This window comes from Mastomys coucha, unplaced genomic scaffold, assembly GCF_008632895.1.
Source record: "Mastomys coucha isolate ucsf_1 unplaced genomic scaffold, UCSF_Mcou_1 pScaffold6, whole genome shotgun sequence".
Lineage (NCBI taxonomy): Eukaryota > Metazoa > Chordata > Mammalia > Rodentia > Muridae > Mastomys > Mastomys coucha.
In genome coordinates, this window is record NW_022196912.1 from 99,137,473 (window position 1) to 99,156,734 (window position 19,262).

The 19,262-nt window shown below is 48.7% G+C and overlaps 1 protein-coding gene across 2 annotated transcripts in view; it reads right to left on the reverse strand.

Annotated features, from left to right (window-relative positions):
• Window positions 1–454: 454 nt before the first annotated feature.
• The window catches only part of Mideas (mitotic deacetylase associated SANT domain protein), a 68,467-nt gene continuing 49,659 nt past the window's right edge, over window positions 455–19,262 (reverse strand). The window contains exons 4-13 of one of the 2 annotated variants that reach the window (XM_031357764.1): window positions 13,894–14,239; window positions 11,916–11,982; window positions 11,311–11,453; window positions 11,102–11,205; window positions 10,263–10,338; window positions 9,519–9,607; window positions 7,583–7,732; window positions 5,775–5,987; window positions 4,137–4,333; window positions 455–3,838 (exon numbers count right to left, since the gene is read on the reverse strand). In XM_031357764.1, the coding sequence (XP_031213624.1) occupies window positions 3,679–3,838; window positions 4,137–4,333; window positions 5,775–5,987; window positions 7,583–7,732; window positions 9,519–9,607; window positions 10,263–10,338; window positions 11,102–11,205; window positions 11,311–11,453; window positions 11,916–11,982; window positions 13,894–14,239 (1,545 nt within the window). In that variant the 3' untranslated portion in view covers window positions 455–3,678. The remainder of the gene's footprint in view (window positions 3,839–4,136; window positions 4,334–5,774; window positions 5,988–7,582; window positions 7,733–9,518; window positions 9,608–10,262; window positions 10,339–11,101; window positions 11,206–11,310; window positions 11,454–11,915; window positions 11,983–13,893; window positions 14,240–19,262) is intronic. The other variant, XM_031357763.1, reaches the window with a different exon arrangement.

Below are 19,262 nucleotides of genomic sequence, written 5' to 3' on the forward strand. Positions count from 1 at the left end.
TCATATTGCTCATCCGTTCTATGCATTCACTCTTTGCTGTGAAAACCCTCTGACTTCGGTGAACCACCTGATCCCACTCTGCAACTGCTCTCGGTTCCTCCCCAAAACTAGAAAAGAGAATTACATCTACTGGTTCTTGTGAGTGTCTGACTTGGCTTTCTTGTCTAGTGTGTGTGTGTGTGTGTGTGTGTGTGTGTGTGTGTGTGTATACACAAACCCCCCTGACTACTTATCTTTGTAGCCGGGCAAACAGCAAACATTTTCCCTTCTTGTCCTTACTAAGTATACAAGATAGCAAAACAGAATGCTTATGGCTCAGAAACGTGTGTGTGTGTGTGTGTGTGTGTGTGTGTGTGTGTGTGTGTGTGTAAATTCCCTTCAAGCAAAACAAGGCCTATCAGTCCCAGCTGGCAAAAAAACCCACCCCTATAAGAATGTGGTATTCAACAATGAATTTTTTTAAAACCTTATTTAATAAAAGGTCTTAAGATACAGAACATTCAAAAGTAAATAAGTTACATAGGTACATTACAATCACATCAGCAAGATTCTCTTTAGTGTATTAATTTTTTTTATAAAAAGCACACAAAAAATAAAATTTTCAGTCTGGTCTATCACAACTGTACACAAAGAGGTAATATTTATATATATATATGTACACTATTTTAATATGTAACAGTCTTTTTTAAAAAGAGTGCCACAGGCAACAAACACATGAAAGGCAGTGTCTGACCATTTTGTTTCAAAATAAAAGGAATATACTTACTTTATGCTATTAAAATATTTGTACAATAATTACAGACTGTCAGGGCTGTCCTGTGCTCTGTCCTCTCCAACAAGGCCTTCAACTTAAGAGACAAATGAGGAAAAGTTCTAACAGCTGCAATTTTTTTTTGAGGCAACAAACACAGCCAAATGTGGGTTAGACACAACTGTTTTTATAAAAATATGCATACTTCCTGTAAAAACCTAAGGGTTAGGCTTTGCCAGTCTAGTAATAAATAACACCAGTGAGCCCCAACAAAAACACTTACACAGCTGAGGCTTGAGTATACGTTCTACTCTTCCTCTTCTGCCCTAACATCTGGCACATGAGAAGAAAGAGGCTAGGTGACTGAGGCAGTTAAATAAAGGCAATCCCTTTAGACGTCCTGTGCACAGGGCCTCTGTGCTGGGGTTGGAGGTGAGGCAGCAGAAGGGTGGTGGGTGGGTATGGACCTTAGCTATGAGGGGGGTTGCTGAAGGCTTGCTTGGAGGACTGTAATAAGGGCAAGAGACCTCAGAAATGGTCCAGATCACAGGCACAGTCAGTGTCATGCCCTTCTCTGAATGCAGGTGGAGGATGGGGGAGCAGGCAGGGTGACCGCAGTATGGAGATGCTATTGTCAAACAGGGAGCTCTGAATAGAAGAACAAAAGCCAAGCCCAGTGTGTTCCTATGAGAGAGCACCAGTAAGGATGTGCCAGCCTCCTGCAACACGTGCATCTCTGCTTTGAAATAGTTGTTTCCACACGTGCGCACTGAAGCATGGGCCCCTCTGAAACAGTGTCTGGTGGGATGTAAAGGTACCACCTTGATTTTTTTCTTTTTTTCTTTTCCTGACTATATTCATCTGGTCTCTGTGAACTCAGAAAAGTAGGCTTGCTTTTTTTTTTTTTTTTTTTAAGATTTCTAAGGATTAGTGATACCACTGAACAGAGGAGTCTCATGTGGCTGAACATTTGTGATATCACCTGTCCACCAAGGGGCCTGAGCCAAATATGGTTTAAATAGAAAAGAACCTTGGGAAACATAGGTGGCACTTTGGGGCTAAGCGGTGAAGGCACTCGTTATGTAAGTGATTTAGAAGAGATCCTAAGCTGTTGCCCTCCTGCTTCTAGAGGGTACCAGATTTTTGTAATCTCGGGACTTCAAGTTTCTAGAAGCCTATGAAGGAAACAAACTGGGAAACTGAAGGTTAAGGAAACTGTCTGGGTATCTAGGGGGACATTTTGTTTTACTTCCATAGGCAGCTCTCATAGAACCATACCGATGCGTAAATGAATGTACGAAATATCCAATCGTCTGTAGCTTAAACACAAAGCCCCATCTCTCCTCCCAGTTCCCAAAGGGCTGAAGGCTGCTTCCTAAGGAATGGCGAGCGAATCCTTTGCAGCTCTTTACCAACATGCTGGACAGTCAAGATGCACGGTCACACTTAGACTTTCTTCTGTACAACGAAAACTAAGTGGTGATATCAGATAAGTAACTTTAGGCCCCTATAGAACTAGAAAACCAAGGGGACTCTAGAACATTCCGACCCTTCAGTGATTCCAGGCCAAATATGGTTTCTTCAAGCCAGAATCCCGGCTGATAACCAAAACTATAATTCTGGCCTCTTGCCAACTCCCTCGAGCATTTGAAAGTACAGAAAGGGCAGGGCAGAGACCTGCCTTTGATCTCACCCACATCTGCTAGTTTCCTGTGACTGATAACACTCCCTGCCTTCTGAGCCAGGTCAGTTTCTGCATCCAAGAGCTATAAGGTAAGGGACCTAAGGTCTTGGAACTGGGGGAAGTTTGGGGTTGCCAAGGTGCCGCCGTATTTGGGGATAAATGCACTTGGACCTCTGGAAAGCAAGAGGCCCCTGGTCCCTGAGGATGTTAAAAATTAAATATTAAGAAATAAATAAATAGTTCCCAGATGACAAGTCAAGGAATGAAGGCTCCTGTCTAATCTAGTTAGGAGACATCCCCCTCCCAGGGAAGGATCCAGAAATCTCCAGCATGCAGTACTGGGGGGTGGGGTGGGGGGCTGTGAATATCAATATTGAGTGGGGTGCAGTGGGATTAGCTGGCAGCTACTGAGAACACGACAGGCAAGAAGGAAGCTGGCACCAAAGAACAAGCCAGGCCTCTCTAAGACCTGCTTGAGGCTCCTTTAGCAGCCTCCAGGACTCATAGGCATAAAATGCTAGTCATGGGTTTGTCAAAAGATCCCTCGGGCCTAGCTCTGCATCTCTGGCCTCTGAACAGTTCCCCTCCGTGTAGTAGTAGGCTGAGAGCAGGGCATGAACGCCAAACTTCTGAGAAAACCTTTACAGCCCCAGACGGGCTGTTAAGCAGCAGCAAAGGGAGTTGAAATAGCCCTCCGAGATACGCCTACGGAAGTGGTGACCTCAAGTCGGGATCATTGGAGCAGCTCCGGCCTGAGCGGGATGGCACGAGGACAACACAAGTGTTAAGGCCACCGCTCTCTAAGGAGTCCCTTGCAGAGGACTTAGGGAAAGGTCTGCACAGCCTTCCAGGTCCTTCTGGGGAAGGAAGGAGGAATAATGCTGCCGTGGGGTGAGCTTGTGCTTGGCTTGCCGTGGCGGCTTCCTAAGGACCTGGGATGAAAGAGGCACAGATGCAACAGCAGAGATCAGAGAAGCAGCTGCAGAGCTCTTCCCCATTCCGAGGGACCTGGCCTCTCAAGGCTCCGGGACAGTACAACTCGGGACAAACCAGATACTGAGAGAACTGGATCCTGCAGCCCTTAACACTGTCCTTGGCCTTTGTAAATCAAAGAGCCTGTTTATTTTTCATTATCGGATTTGTTTTGCAGAGCAAAAAAGTCCAAGTGACCCTCTCCTGGCCTCTTCTAGAGGTTCAAGGTACTGGGGTGCTGGGGAGCCCGGCAAGAGAATCCAGCAGGGCCTCAGCCCTTCTCCCCTTCTCCGCTCTCTTCTCTCAGCGCCTGCTGATGCGCAGCGGCCGCAGCAGCCTCCTTCTCCTTCAGCCTCAGAGCTGCGGCCTTCTTCTCCTGCTCTGCGTGACTCTTCATATGAGCACTGCGGCTCTTCACCTTATAAAACACCCTACAGAGGGCAGGAAGGGCTCAGGTGAGAGCGCCACCCCTTCTCTCTCCTCCCTCAAACCCCAGCCCGACCACCTAGTCCCCACCCTTACCCCGCCCACTCGGGAGGTTCCCGCTCCGCCCCCCACCGCGCCCTTTCACACCATGCCTGCCCCATGACGTCATTACCATGGAAACCCACTGAACCCAGATCCCCGGAGCCCCGCCCCCACCAGCGTCTAAACCCCCAGCTTGCAACCAGGTCCGTGCCCCAACATTAACAGGTTCCTGTGAACACAAGGAAACGACTTCTTTCTTACCTGCCGCACTTTTTACAAGGGAAAGTGTTCTCCTGGTTTTGGGTTTTATTAAATGCCTCTGGTTTTTTCTTCTTCTCGGTGAAAGGCAGTGCCCTTCGTGACTTCCCCGGCCCCTCCCTTGGCTTCTCTGAGGTCTGAACACCTGCAGACCCCGGGGCATTGGGTTCATGGCTCCGGAGAATGAGGACGTCATTGGCCTGGAGACAATCAACAAACAGGGTGTGTTTTAGAGGCAAGCGTGGAGTCAGAATTCTGGCATTTCAAGAAACAAGAGGGCCCTAAAAAGTCACACATTCCTGCCAAATGGTCAGGGACAGGACCTGTTGGCTGCTTCCAGGAGGCCACTGCAGCTGGCTCTCTCACAAAGTGGCCGACACAGTAATTCTGTGCCACACCCTGGCAGTTACAGGCATTAATACTGACTCTGTGTTCACTTTTTTTTTTTTTTTGGACATCTAGTTCAATCGTATCTCTGTGCAGAGAGACATGTGCTCACACGATGTGCCAGGTGATAGGAAGACAGCTACTCCCACAGGAGCCCTGTCCCCAGAAAGTTTCTAGTGTAATGAAAGGGACAGACGTGATGGTCACTTGCTGAGTGACTAGGAAAGGAAAAAGATGAAAAAGAACAGGGCTGGTGAGATGGCTCAGCAGGTAAGAGCACTGTCTGCTCTTCCAAAGGTCCTGAGTTCAAATCCCAGCAACCACATGGTGGCTCACAATCACCTGTAATGAGATCTGACGTCCTCTTCTGGTGCGTCTGAAGACAGCCACAGTGTACTTATGTATAATAATAAATAAATCTTTAAGAACAGGTATCAGCAGAGGGGCCATGGTGTGCATGAGGTTACTACTGCTTTAATCTAAGGCCAGGAAACCTACTAAGCATCCACAAAGGCAGCAGACCTAGACAGCAGCCAAGCTCAAGTGCTGTGTCTGGCTGACAGATCCTCTGCTGGTAGAGTGTGCAAACACATTCCCATCTCTCTCACTTCCAAGCTAAAACGAAATGCTTAGTCTGTGGAGGGGACAGAGCAAAGACCTGGGGTGTACTAGAGCCAAGTCAAATGGCATCTCTGACCCTGATTTCCCTCGTGTGCTGATTACAATGAGGAACCAGTGACATAGTGGACATGGAGCACTCAGCAGAGGACATAAAGGGCACAGTCTCAGCTCTACTCCAGACAGTCTTGTCAGGCACAGGTTCTAGGGGAGCCACGAGTGAGCCACAGCTTATGAGTGCTTCCCCCAGGCCTCACAACTACTGGGCTTTCACAAGGCACACCCATACAGAATGTGCATGCATGTGTATATATACGCACATATAATATGTATGCATAGACATACGTGCACAGGCATATAATTACATACAAATATATTTTTCTGTAATGGAAAAATAAATTGCAGTCTGAATCAGGCTATCCAAAAGCGACATAACCTTCAGCCCCAGTTTGCTTAGCTGTAAAATGAGATTCATAATAGTCCTTAACACACAGGGATGAGACCCAGTTAGGAGCATAAAGTCCCTGGTCTATTACCATGAGGGTCGCCATGGTCTTACTGTCCTCCCACCCACACCCCAGGCCTTGCTCAGCCTTCCTGACCTGCCCTTGGGGAGTAAAGATGGAGGTCACTTACCGCCTCATTGGCCTGTAGTGTCTGTGTAGCTTTGACAGCAGCGGCCCGCCTGCTGCGCTCTCTCCCCTCCTCCTGCTCTCCCTTCTCCTGGGTGTCTGGCACCTCCTCCTCCCCCTCCTTCCTGGGTTCTTTCACTTCCCTCTTGGGCTCCAGCCTCTCTTCACTTGGGGACTCTCTTCTGGGAGGAGGCACCCTTGGGAACTTCTGAGAAGTCTATGGGGGACAAGAATGAGCCCAGTCATTCTGGAGTGCAGATAATGATCCAGCCAAGGCTCTGGAGCCCCTGCTGGGTCTGCAGCCCTGGCTTGGCCCAGTCCAGCCTCTTGGAGCCCCTGGTGGGTCTGCAGCCTGGCTTGGCTCAGTCCAGCCTCTTGGAGCCCCTGCTGGGTCTGCAGCCCTGGCTTGGCCCAGTCCAGCCTCTTGGAGCCCCTGCTGGGTCTGCAGCCCTGGCTTGGGCCAGTCCAGCCTCTTGTACTGGGACTCTGTCATAAGTCACAGCTTTCCTATGGCCAGTTGGCCTGGAAAGAGGATGATAGTCTTGACCCTGGGTGCCCTCAGAGTGAGACTGAGCCAGGGGTTTGGAGGGCGCTTGCCAGGACCCACAAACCACCTGGCCTCCTGGATAGAATCCCAGAATCTTTTGAGCACACCCTTTGGACAGAGTGACCTCTTGTGCCAGGCAGGAGCTCTGAGCTCCAACTTAACTGTTTGTGACACTTTCTCTATCTCTACTCCCCATCTACAATATGGAGACCAAACTACTCCCTTGTCTCAAAGCAGAATGCCACCAAGTCTTGACTTGTAACCTGAAGACAATGTCAAGAGGATTCATGGATGCAAAATTAAATCACAGCGTCTTTTAAAGACCAAGTCAGGGTTGGTGTTAATGTGCCTCTTCCCTAGACTTGATAATCTGTCTAAGAGAGAAGCCGGCTCTGTCTCAGAGTCCTGGCAGGCAACTGCAGCATGTAGCTGGCATTTAGTGACAGTGTTTGGTTTTCATGTGTACTTATTTTTCCAGTACCTTCTATTTATAGGCAGCAATACTGGTTTCTATTTATTATTGTAATATAAAGCTTCCCTTTTGAGAAAAAAATGAGCTGACTCAAAAACAATTAATAATAAAAGTTGGGGGGGGGGGGCTGGAGAGATGGTTCAGCGGTTAGGAACACCAACTGCTCTTAGAGGTCCTGAGTTCAATTCTTAGCAACCACGTGGTGGCTCACAACCATCTGTAATGGGATCTGACGCCCTTTTCTGATATGTCTGAAGACAGCTACAGTGTACTTACATATAATAATAAATAAATCCTAGGATGGGAGAGAGCAGGGCCAGAGCAAGCAGAGGTCCTGAGTTCAATTCCCAGCAACCACCTAGTGGCTCACAACCATCTGTACAGCTACAGTGTACTCACATACATAAAATAAATAAAAAAATAAATCTTTACAAAAAAAAATTGTGTGGGATGTGACAGAAACAGAAATCATGGTGTGTGTTAATGCACAGACAAAGCAGAAATCATAAAGGTGGTATAAGAAGAGCTGGAGCCCAGAAGTGGCCTTAGTGGTCTGCTTGGAGGAGTCAGTAGGATGAAGCCGTGCCGCCGACTCTCCAGTGTTCTGCACCATCACTACGACTCGGACAGTTGGTACCGGAGAGCTCAAAGGGGCCAGGGCCTGGGCCACCAGCTCCCAGGAGCTGTCAGGGACCTGCTCTCCTTGTCAGCCTTGTATAAACTCAGGCTTCTAGTTAGGTCCTGGCCACAGGTGTTACCCAGAGAGAGGCAGCAGAACCAGGGAAGGACTCACCTTAACGTCCACCTCAACTTCCTCTTGGCCTGACTTCTCGTCACCGATATCCAGGTCGCCGAAGGTGAGCGTCCCGTTGCGGCCAATTTTCACCTGTTTCTTGTAGGTGTAGTAGAACTCCACACACTGGGCCACAGTCTTGGTCTGGATCTGATTTAAAGCCAAATGGAGGTCAGGGGGAGCCGATGTGGCTCGCCTTTCTCATGGCTGCACGTTCCATTTAGCCTTAGGCAAAAAACTACACCCCAAACCCCAATTCTCAATGCCTGCTCCACAATCTCTGACCAATGCAATTAATGGTGCTTCTGCACCATTTTAATGAGGAACACCAAAGGACCAGAATTTCTGTGTAGACTTGACTGCAGACTAGATATTAGAGGGTTGTGACCTATGAGTGTCCTGGTACAAGAGGCTGCACTGGACCAGCAGAGGCTCAGGAGCCCTGGCTGGGTCAGAATCTGTATGCTAGCAGTGTAACTGAACTCATTCTTGTTTTTTTTTTTTTGTTTTTGTTTTTTGTTTTTTGTTTTTTCGAGACAGGGTTTCTCTGAGTAGCCCTGGCTGTCCTGGAACTCACTTTGTAGACCAGGCTGGCCTCGAACTCAGAAATCCACCTGCCTCTCTGCCTCCCAAGTGCTGGGATTAAAGGCGTGTGCCACCACCGCCTGGCAAGGCGAAGTTCTGAACTCATTCTTATTCCCCAAACTTCTTGGAAGTTCACCTGGCTCCTCCCAGAGTACCCACGTGAAAGAGGGCTCATCATCCTAATGTTTGCTTTTCAATGTACTCATTAAGTGATGTGATGTCTGAACCCCTAGACCATCTCCACGGGCCTCTCAATGTGCCTTTAAATTCCTTGCCAATGCTTAAGGAAGTTTTATTTGAAAATAATCCTCCTGCTCCTGTGCTAGGCATTGAATATATGGTCTGCACATGGCTAGGCAAATGCACTACCATTAAATAGTACTTCCAATCCTACCTGCCCCATTTTAAATTTTGAAACAGAGTCTCACAAGTTATCTAGGCCAACCTTGAACTCACTTTAGTAGCCCAGGCTGGCTATGAACTTGCAATCCTCCTATCTCACTGTCCCCCCAAGTAGCTATGATTACAGGCCTATACATCCAGGCTCAGCTGTAGCTTACTTTAAATGATTTGGTGAAACAGAAAGGGGGTTAGAGGAGAGAGCTCTGTGTATTTCATGGACTTGTGTTTAGATGGAGGGGGTGGGGGGGGAGAGAAAGAGAGAGAGAAGAAAAACAAGACAAATGATAAAACTGGTAAATCTAATAAGCAAGGCATTAATTAATGGGTGATCGTGGAATTACTCTTCTCCATCTTCTGTATGTTCGAAAATTTCAAAGTATTCCGGCATCTTCCACATCCAAAGCCAGCCCCAATACAACAGTGCAACCCCCTTCATCAATCCGGGGAACAGGTCCCCTCCTCTCCAGAAGCAGTAAGTACCAAGTAAGGAAGAGAAATGCTACAGTGTCATCGTGTCCCAGAGGATTCAGGGAAAGCCTAACGAGGAAGCAGAAGGCCCCAGCCTTGCCAAGTGCCACCAAAGGGCTGGACATCCTAAAGCGAGTTCATGGGAGTTCAATATTAGAAGCACAGATCATCCCCATGGTTTTCCCCAATGTTGGCACCCAGAGTCTAAGGGACCACTGGGCTTGGTTTAGGCCAGACACTCCCATATAAGGACTGTTTTCTCTTGCCTCCCTATTTGCCCGCTAGGTTCAGCCATATCTCGGCTTAAAGTCCCCAGAGCTCAGAAGTCAGTGCAGCTATGGTTTATCAAGCTGTCTCTGAAGCTACTTAATAGCCGTGGCCTAACCAGTGACAGGGCCTGAACTCAAGCACACTAGACAAGCATCCTGCCATCCGGCCACATGCTGAGTGACCACAGGACCCCTCACTCGCCCGTGCTCACCAGCTTCTGCACCAGGAAGAAATCTTTCTTATAGATGGCGATGCCCTTGTTGAACAGCTTCCTCTCAGCCATCTTCCACTGGTCAGAGCCTGGAGAGCAAAGAGGGGGCCAGGTTGTGAATCAGGCAGGATCACGAGCATCCACGAGATAAGGCGTGAGCCCATCCGCATCTGCTTTGGTTCCTTACTACCGGCTTCTTAAAGCCTCACTCTCCTTGCTTGTCGGGTGTGAATGAACTTCAGAACCTGTCTTTCCAGGCATGAGAAAGACTAAATGCAGTAAGAAGGGAACAACCTTTTGGGGCTCTGCCTGGTACAGACAAAAGGGTTCCTAACAGAGGCTGGGCAACAGTGGCTACGGGGATCACATGACTGTGTTAATGCCTCTCTTACCGTATAGAAAGAATAGAATAAGACAAGCACCATAAGGGTAAGTTCCAGGTACCTGACATCAGTTTAGATTGCACTCCCTAGATTTGACCTTTGTACCTGTGACTAGGGCCATTTTTTTTTTTTTGCCTCAATTGCCTACCTACGTCACCTACTTCACGCTTCCCCTCAAGGGCATGGGGAGCCCCAAGAGAGTGATTTGGCTTTGACATTAGTTTCCTTGCTCTGACTGTTGGCTGACTCCATGTCCCAACTCCCATTCAGGACTGTGTGTGTCTCAGCCCGGAGCAGGGCCCCATGGATGCTGGAGATCCTTGAGGCTCTCTGGGCCTCATGACCACCCAGCCAGGCCCACCTGTGTAGTGATATGTTGCCAGTGGGTGATTGTGGGGCCGCTGGGGCTTCTTCAGTAGCAGCTTATTCAGCGCCTCCTGGAGGAGAGGAAAGGGCAGTCAGGAAGCTGGAAAGAGTCATAGTGACATGAGTACCCCAGGCCTGGGAACATGTTGAGGCCTAACTGCTGAGAGCCGGGGCACATGGGAGGATGGTAAAAATCATAGGAAGTGGCTGCTGAGGATTTGGGTCATAAGAACATCGCAGGAACCACAGCCATCAAGGCAAAGTTTGGACAGAGAACGGCCTCGGAGACAATCCTGTCTGAGATAGTCAAGAAATGGACTTAACAGTACGGCCTTGCACACCCAGCCAGGGTTTGAGACTAGAGTTCCCTTAGGCCAAATTCCAATAGCCTCTTCCTTGCGCAGATCCCCCCCACCCCTACCCCCCATAGCTGCCTTGAATCACCATGCCAAGTCATCCCCATACTGAGGAGGCCAAAGCAGGGCAGACAGTCATGATTTTGGGGGCTGTGGGGAAAGGGAAGGGAATAAAATTTTATACCACCAAGCCTGGTCCTGGCAGCAGGTAGGGAGAAACCTGTGCTTGCTTGCTTTTTGTTTTGTTTTGTGTTTTGTTTTTTTTGTTTGTTTGTTTTCCAGACAGGGTTTCTCTGTGTAGCCCTGGCTGTCCTGGAACTCACTCTGTAGCCGTGGCTGTCCTCCAACTCAGAAGTCTGCCTGCCTCTGCCTCCCAAGTGCTGGGATTAAAGGCGTGCGCCACCACCGCCCTGCTCTGTGCTTGCTTTCTTAAAGGAACCCCCCCCCCCCAATCCCTGAATTTAATGAGCTCTCTTACCAGGATGTCCCCCCTGGACTCATGCAGATAGTGCAGGGCCAGTTCCTGGTTGGTGCCGGCCCCAGGGAAAATGCTTGAACAGGCAGCCGTCAACAGGTCGTCCACTGGACTCACCAGAAGCATTGGGAGAACAGGAAGTCAAGTTAGGGCTGGATCCTGCAGGACCCACCGGCCAGCTCATGCCTCGCTCCCTGGAGACCTCTCCTTACCTTGCCTCTGCTTCTCCCAGCTACTCTCAAGATGTTCCCATGGCTGCCACACCAAGTCAGCCTTATGAGGGTCTAAAGCTGCCAGCGCTCGGTCTCTCATCATGGGGATTTCTGCTTGGAACCGGGTACCGACGTTGATTCGTCTGCAGGGGTGGAAGGGCAGGGAGTGAGGCCTCACTTTGTGGGGACAAAGAACCTGACTTTCTCCCTAGGATGGGAAGAAAACAGTGCAGTTGGCGGATGCGGAATGCAGTAAAGCTATAGCTGAGTGCAGGGAATGTGGCCTCTGGGAGACAGGGAGGTCAGCCTGGCTTAGGGCCTGAACAGAAAGGTAAGCCTCCACATTGAACGAAGAAGGAGAGACTCTTGGACCCTCCCACCCAGCTCTCCCCCACTTGACCCTTTCCTTTCCACTCTCTGCAACTTCCACACAAAAGCTGTCGGAAGACAAGAGAGCCCAGGATAGACCACAGAAGCCCAGAGAGACCGACTGGCTCTGTGAAGGCCCCCACAGAACCCTCCCCTTGCTCCCAGAGCTCATCTGCAATGCATTAGGCCCACCTGGACACCCACACACCATGGGCCTGGGGCAGGGCTGCACTTACGGTTCGATGCTCACAGGGGTGGCCTCCCCCATCACAGAGAGGACCGGCGGTGTGACTTCAGAACTATCTATGGGCAAAGAGCAAATTGGTAACTGGCCCCTTCCTCCCTTCAGAAAACACTCCCGTCCTAAATGGCTGAACTGCATGCAAGAGTCACAGCGGTGGGCTGGCGAGATGGCTCACTGGTTAAGAGCACTGACTGCTCTTCTTAAGGTCCTGAGTCCAAATCCCAGCAACCACATGGTGGCTCACAACCATCCGTAATGAGATCTGACGCCCTCTTCTGGGATGTCTGAAGATAGCTACAGTGTACTTACATATAATAAATAAACCTTTTTAAAAAAAAAGTCACAGTGGAACCCAGGCACCCTTGGTCCTTGCTCTGCAACCTGATGACTGTGCAACTCTGGCCCTGTATTAAACGTGCGAGTACCTCAGTTTTCACATCTGCAGAAGGGGTTATTTCTTTCTGTCTCCTGGAGATGATGAGATTTCTGGATTAAGTAAGAGCCTGTCACTCCACAACTACCAGCTATCAGTGTTACACGGCCACCCACCAAAGCCCAGCTCTGGCTCCCAGAGGCTCCCTCTGCACACGCTGCTCTCTGCAGTATAGAACTATGTTTTACTTTTGTGTTATTCTATCAAAGAGGCTAGAACAAAGCATACCAGGGAGATGGCAAAGCTCTCTTTATAATTATCTTTTCATCTTCTCTCTGGACTTTTTTTTTTTTTTTTTTGGCCTCACTTTTCTCCAGCTTAATCTTAAAGCCTGGTTGGATGAAGACACTCCCTTAATCAAAACAAAACAACACACAAAACCTCTGTTGCTGCCCCCTGCAAAGTCTGCCTCTCTCGGCTGTTTCAGGCAGTTCCTTGAGAGTGTGTACCTCCCACCCCACAGCCCAGGCTCTCACCCCTTGCCCCCCTGCCCCGCCCACTCTGCATTTGAGCTCAGCTCTGGCTCCACCCTCCCCCAAATTCTTTCCGTATCTCTCCAGACTTCCACCGAAACTTGGTGTCTGGTGTCGGCCTCATTCACCGCCTGCTGGTCCCACACTGCTAGGAACCTCTGCCTTTCTATCTCCCAAGCTTTCTTGGGATCCCGCCCTGCACTTTCTTTAGACGAGATAACGGTACCCATACATTCTTGGAGCCTGCACAGGATCTAGTTTGAGATTTTACACTTCAGTAAACACTTGTTGGGCACACTGGCTGACATCTTGTTGGCTCTGGTCCATGATTTCCAGCACAAACCAAGCCAGAGTGAGAAACTTCCCAGGTAAGCAAAACCTGTTCTTGCCAGCACGGGGCAATTTCCATCCACAGACACCAGGAGGCACCAGAGAGCTACACCAGAAGTGATAGCTGGGGTCAGAGGTTAACTGGGAGAGGACTGCACCTATACCATTCCACTGTAAGGGATCAGGTGATCCCACTTCCCAAAAGAAAAGAACCCTCCTTTGTAAAATGGACATTTTTAAGCCTCACAACACCGGGGCCTGTTGTTGATCAAAATGTCTCAACATGCACAGGGGACCAGGTCAGCCACCTACTATGAACAATGCTAACATAACTGATCCCTACCACAGCCAGAGGAGGGAGCTATTAGACTGAATCGTAAGGAACTGATGTTTGTAGATCGGCTGAATATCAGTAATTCCATCATCAGCCAAGCCAGGACTAATCGAATACTGATCTTGCTGAATATTGAAGGAACTGAGGTCTGAGCAGTTGGACTTACGGTGTAACGGTAAAGAGTGGATCAGAATCTGAACAGGAGGACTGACCCCACATCACCCCACCCCCTCAGGGGGAGATAGCAGAGTTCTTCCTCCAGTCCCCAGACCCCTATAACCAACAAGCGAAACTGTCTCTCTCTACACACACACACACACACACACACACACACACGCACACGCACACGCACACGCACACGCACACGCACACGCTCCCCACAACCACCAGGGTCACTCACTAGAGCGGAGCAAGGTTCGATGGGCACTCTTTGGCGTGATAGGAGGAGGGGCGGGGATGCTGCTGGTTGATATGATGGCATTGAAGTAGAGGCCAGAGCCTTCCCGAACAGGGCTGAGAATGGGCGGTGGTGTGTAAGGGGGCAGCTCAAAGCTCCGCTCAGAGGGGTGGTCAGCAAGGCGCACAGGAGAACGCAGGTGGCTCTGGTAGGGGGTGATGTTGGAGTAGACAGGAGGGGCGATGAAAGTGCCCGCCTTGGTGGGGATGATGAGAGGCTCCGGCCGTGGCCGCTGCTTTGGTTTCCGCATGGAAGGTTCCCCCTCCAACTTGACATTCAGGTCTTCAGCCTGGAGAAGGAAACAAAATGAAGAGCCTCAGCTTCTTGTGGCTCCAGAAACCTGTAGTCTTGGAAGATGAAAAAGCCCCAAAGCTCAGCTTATTGTTTCCACCAGGCAGAGCCACAGGCTAGCAAACTTCCCAGGAGGCCCAAGTAAATGGGTTAGGTTGAGGACTCTGTCTGTTCTACTTTTACTTTTCTTTTCTAAAGATGTATGTATGTATGTATTTATTTCATGTATATGAGTACACTTTCGCTGTCTTCAGACACACCAGAATGTGGCATTGGATGCCCATTACAGATGGTTGTGAGCTACCATGTGGGTGCTGGGAATTGAACTCAGAACCTCTGGAAGAGCAGTCAGTGCTCTTAACTGCTGAGCCATCTCTCCAGCCCCTCCATCCTCACTTTTTTTTTAAGATTTATTTATTTATTTTATGCATATGAGTACACACTGTAGCTGTACAGAGAGTTGTGAGCCTTCATCTGGTTGTTGGGAATTGACTTATAGGACCTCTGCTGGTTCTGGTCAACCCTGCTCGCTCCAGTAGGCCCACTCTCGCAGTCCCTACTCGCTCTGGCCCAAAGATTTTTATTTATTACTATAAATAAGTACACTGTAGCTGTCTTCAGACACACCAGAAGAGGGCATCGGATCTCATTACGGGTGGTTGTGAACCACCATGTGGTTGCTGGGATTTGAACTCAGGACCTTTGGAAGAGTGGTCAATTCTCTTACCCACTGAGCCATCTCACCAGCCCCCATCCTCACTTTTAATGTGGGACTAGAATAGGAAATGCCTACCAGACCTGGGAGCTATTAAGATTAAATAAACCAGTATGCAGAAATGAATAAGCACATTTGTTTTTGTGGGTGATGGAGATCAAATCCTCAGCCTTGCACAAGATAGGGAAGCACTACAGCTCTGAGCAAAATCTCCAACCGTTCAGATCCTCCACCTAGAGAGGGCAGCAGAACACAGGCGGCCCAGCCTCCAGTGTAGCAATGTGAGCGGCTATATGGAAATCAATACTCTGTGGTTACAGTTATACTTCTGTCATTACTCAAGTCCAGATTCTATATAGGATAGAAGCCTGCATTGAGTGCCAAAACCTGAGCTGCATAACAGTATTAGATCTGCTACTGTCAGATGCTAGCCTGCCCATGTTATCAGAGGTTGGCCTTCCTAGCGCACACTTCTATAATGATGTGCCTTATGAGCTTCTATACTGAAGGGCCGTCAAGAAATAGCCTTTCTTATTAGTCCGTGCTAACACTCTCCAGGGGGAGCAGCACCTATGGCATCTCTGGGCACATGGTAAACACGACCTTGTCCTTCCTGTGTGTTCTCAGGTCCCTTCTATGAATTAGGACAAATCGAGAACGTTCATTCCTCTGCCTTTAGGGGAACAGTATGACTACACAGCGGGGAAACTGCAGCAGAGCCATGCTGCTTGGATTTCTCAACTTGACATAAACCAAACACAGCTAAGAGGAGGGGTTCTCAGCTGAGAAACTGCCTCCATTAGATTGGCCCGAGGACAAGTCTGGGGCATCTTCTTAACTTCTAAACTGATGGGGGAGGTGCAGTTCACTGTGGGCAATCCCGCCCCTGGTCAGGTGGTCCTGGGTTCTATAAGAAGGCAGGCTGAGTGAGTCATGATGAACAAGCCAGTGAGCAGCACTCCTCCATGACCTCTGCATCAGCCTCCAGGTTCCTGCCTGAGTTCCTGTGCTGACTTCCCTCATGTCCCACTGTAAGCTATAGGATGAAATAAACTCTTTCCTCTACAGGTTGCTTTTGGTCTTAGCATTTATCACAGCAACAGAAAACTAACTACATCTGGAGTTAAAGGCCTCCCCCCTGTGCTGGACAATTCCATACAAAACCAGCTCCAACTATTTACAGGTAAGAGATTTAAACTGTCCTGAGTACTTTTGACCTTCAAGTTGTAACGATGCTACAGAGACTATTTTAAAAAGAAAGGAGTGGGGGGAGAGATAGGAGGAAGGGAGGGAGGGAGGGAGGGAAGAAGGGAAGGAGGAAGAAGGAAGAAAGGAAGGATGGACGGACGACAAAGCAGGCAGGCAAACAGACCATATGTATGTATTCTGATGCAAGCCAAACATATTTGTGGATGAAATGGTATAATGTGAAATGTGCTTCAGAATAACTCAGTGTCATGAGAGTACAGATGAAGTAAGATTGGCTGTATTCTGATATAATTATGAGACCTAGATGATGGCTATGTATTCATTCACTACACCCTTCTCTGTTCATATGAATGATTGGAAATGTCTACAACACAAAGAAACATATTAAATAAACAATAATATAATGCACACACACACACACACACACCCAGCCACAGAACAAGACCCCAGAAGGCAGACAGTTTCGGGCTAACTCCCCCACAGTATCTCAGTAATCTCGGGGCCCTCTGATACAGCCAAGCTCCTCAAAGACAAAGGACACAGAAGATGCAGTCTAGGGTCAGCTCTGTCATTAGCTGGCCATCTGACCTCAGGTGAGTGCTAAGGTTTGCAGCCCATTTGAGCTTTAGTGATGGAAACAGAACCTGAGACCTGCAGATGTTAGGCAAGTGGTACCATTAAGCTACCAAGCCCCCAGTGCTACAGTTAATTATCATTCGCACCCCAAGCTCATACTCATGTGGGGATGTAATCCTCAAAGCCTGACATCAACAGTATGAAGAAGGCGGAAACTGGAGTCCGGATGGTATTTTGAGGCAGGGAGGGGATCTATTAGGTTTACATAAGGTCATCAGAGTGGAGCTACCATCGTCCAATCCTGTGTGGCCTTAGAAGAATACAGACAGAGACAGACAGACGACAGACACTTGTTCCCTATCTTTTTCCCCTATGAAGCTCTGCAATTATCTTGGAACCCTGCCTGTCTGCCTGCAGGATGACTAGCACCAGAAAAGGCCCCTGGACTTTGTATCTCTAGAACGAGCTAAACTAACCCTGTTCATTATGTTAGCCTGCCTTGGGTGTTTGGTTAGAGCAACACCGACTTTGTAGTTGCTCTGGCTCCTTCCTACCCTCTGTCAAGACAGGCTGCCAGGCCTCGACTTCCAGCCTCTAACATACTTTCCCCCAACCACAAAGAAGACCTCAGTGCCGATAAGCTTGAATCAATTACCTCACAATGATCTTGAAGGCCCTGTCTCTTTCCTATTATAGAGAACAGGCATGTGGGCCAGCTCTTCAATGAAATAAACAGGAAATCTGAACTGAATAGAAAAAAACATTCCCGAAGCTATCAGAACCAACAGCTTGACAAAGACGTCTGTGGGGTGGATGTGGGGTCAAAGGGCAAGCCCAGCGCCTCCGCAACCTTATGCCTGCAGGTGGCTGCAGGTGGAGCTATTACTTGGAGAGGCAACTGGGAGGGGCTGAGGGCTAGGCAGAGTTTGACAGCTTCAAGAACTACCAGAATAAAAACTGTGGCTCAGAATAACAGCGAGTGGCAAACAGGCTTGTCCTTACATGGAAGAATGCTTAAATCACCTCATCTGTTTCTGATTAAGTAAAAGTGACTCAGGATTGCTAGGGGTCTTGGCTGCCCAGCAGAAGTCAAGATAAACGCTCCTGGGAAGAAGAGACTTGGAGACACACAGACACAGACAGACAGACAGGCACACCCACTGGCTTTTCAGGTAAATTTTAACAATTGGCCATGAAGTCATGGCTTCAGATCTAACAAATAAAATGGCATATAAAGGTGAATTCTTCTAGAAGGCAGAAAGATGTTACAGACGGCTTTAAATTAATGTCCAAGGTGTGAAGGTGTTAATTGAGCATTACTGAAGAGAAAAAAAAGATTTCATAGAAAAAGTAAGCATGGCTTAGGTGGGCTTGGCAGGGAAAGTGTTGACACGAAAACATAAAGACATGAGTTCAGATCCTCAGAGCCCACATAAAAAAGTGAGATGTGGTGGCAAACATCTGTAATCTCCAGGCTTGGGAGGTGGCGACTGGAAGGTGCCTGGGGCCTGCTAGCCAGCCAGTCTAGCTGAAGCATCAAGCTTCAGGTTCCATAAAAGACTCCAACTAAAAACTCTGGTGGAACGTAACTGAGAAAGACATCTAACATCATCCTCCGGCCATTATAGGCGCACGCACACAAGCATGCACATCTGTTGTACACTTGTGCACACATATACACTAATACACAAGTGCTGGAGTTATGTATCCATTTTCAAGATATAGTATCTTGAAGAAAAAAAACAAAAAAACAAACAAACAAAAAACAATAACAGGGGTCTGGCGAGGTGGCTCAGTAGTTAAATGAACTGCCTGCTCTTCCAGAGGATCCAGGTTCAATTCCCAGCAACCACACAGGGTGACTCACAACTAACTGTAGCTCCTGTCCCAAGGGAACTGATACCTTCTTCCAGCCTCCATGAGCATCAGGCCCACATGTGGTACATAGACATACATGCAAAACACCATTCACATACACAATAAACAAGCAAGCAAGCAAACAAGAGGAAACAGCAACAACAGCAGCAGCAGCGTCATGTGGTGGTGGCTCACGCCTTTAATCCTGACACTTGAGGCAGAGGCAGGCAGATCTCTGTGAGTTCAAGGCCAGCCTGGTCTACAGAGCTAATGCCAGAACAGTCAAGGGTACACAGAGAAACCCTACCTCAAAAAACAAACAAAATCCAAGAAGGCAGCAGCAGCCATCTTAAGATTATCTTTATGTTGGAAGCTGGTGCTGATGAACTCAGCAAGGAAAGTACCTGTCCTGTAAGTGGGAGGACCCAAGTTTGGACCCACATAAGGTCCAGCAGACATGGTATCTCTGCCTGTAATCCCAGCACTTCTATGGAAAGTGGAGATGGAGAACTCGAGGAAGATGGCAAGCCAAGCAGCCCAATGATACTCACAGCTGCAAACGGTGACACTATGGCAATCAAGTGGGAGGGGCAGATGAACACAGAGGTGTCCTCTAACTTCCTCACGCATGATGGCACACGTACACACATACACATTCTCCCCC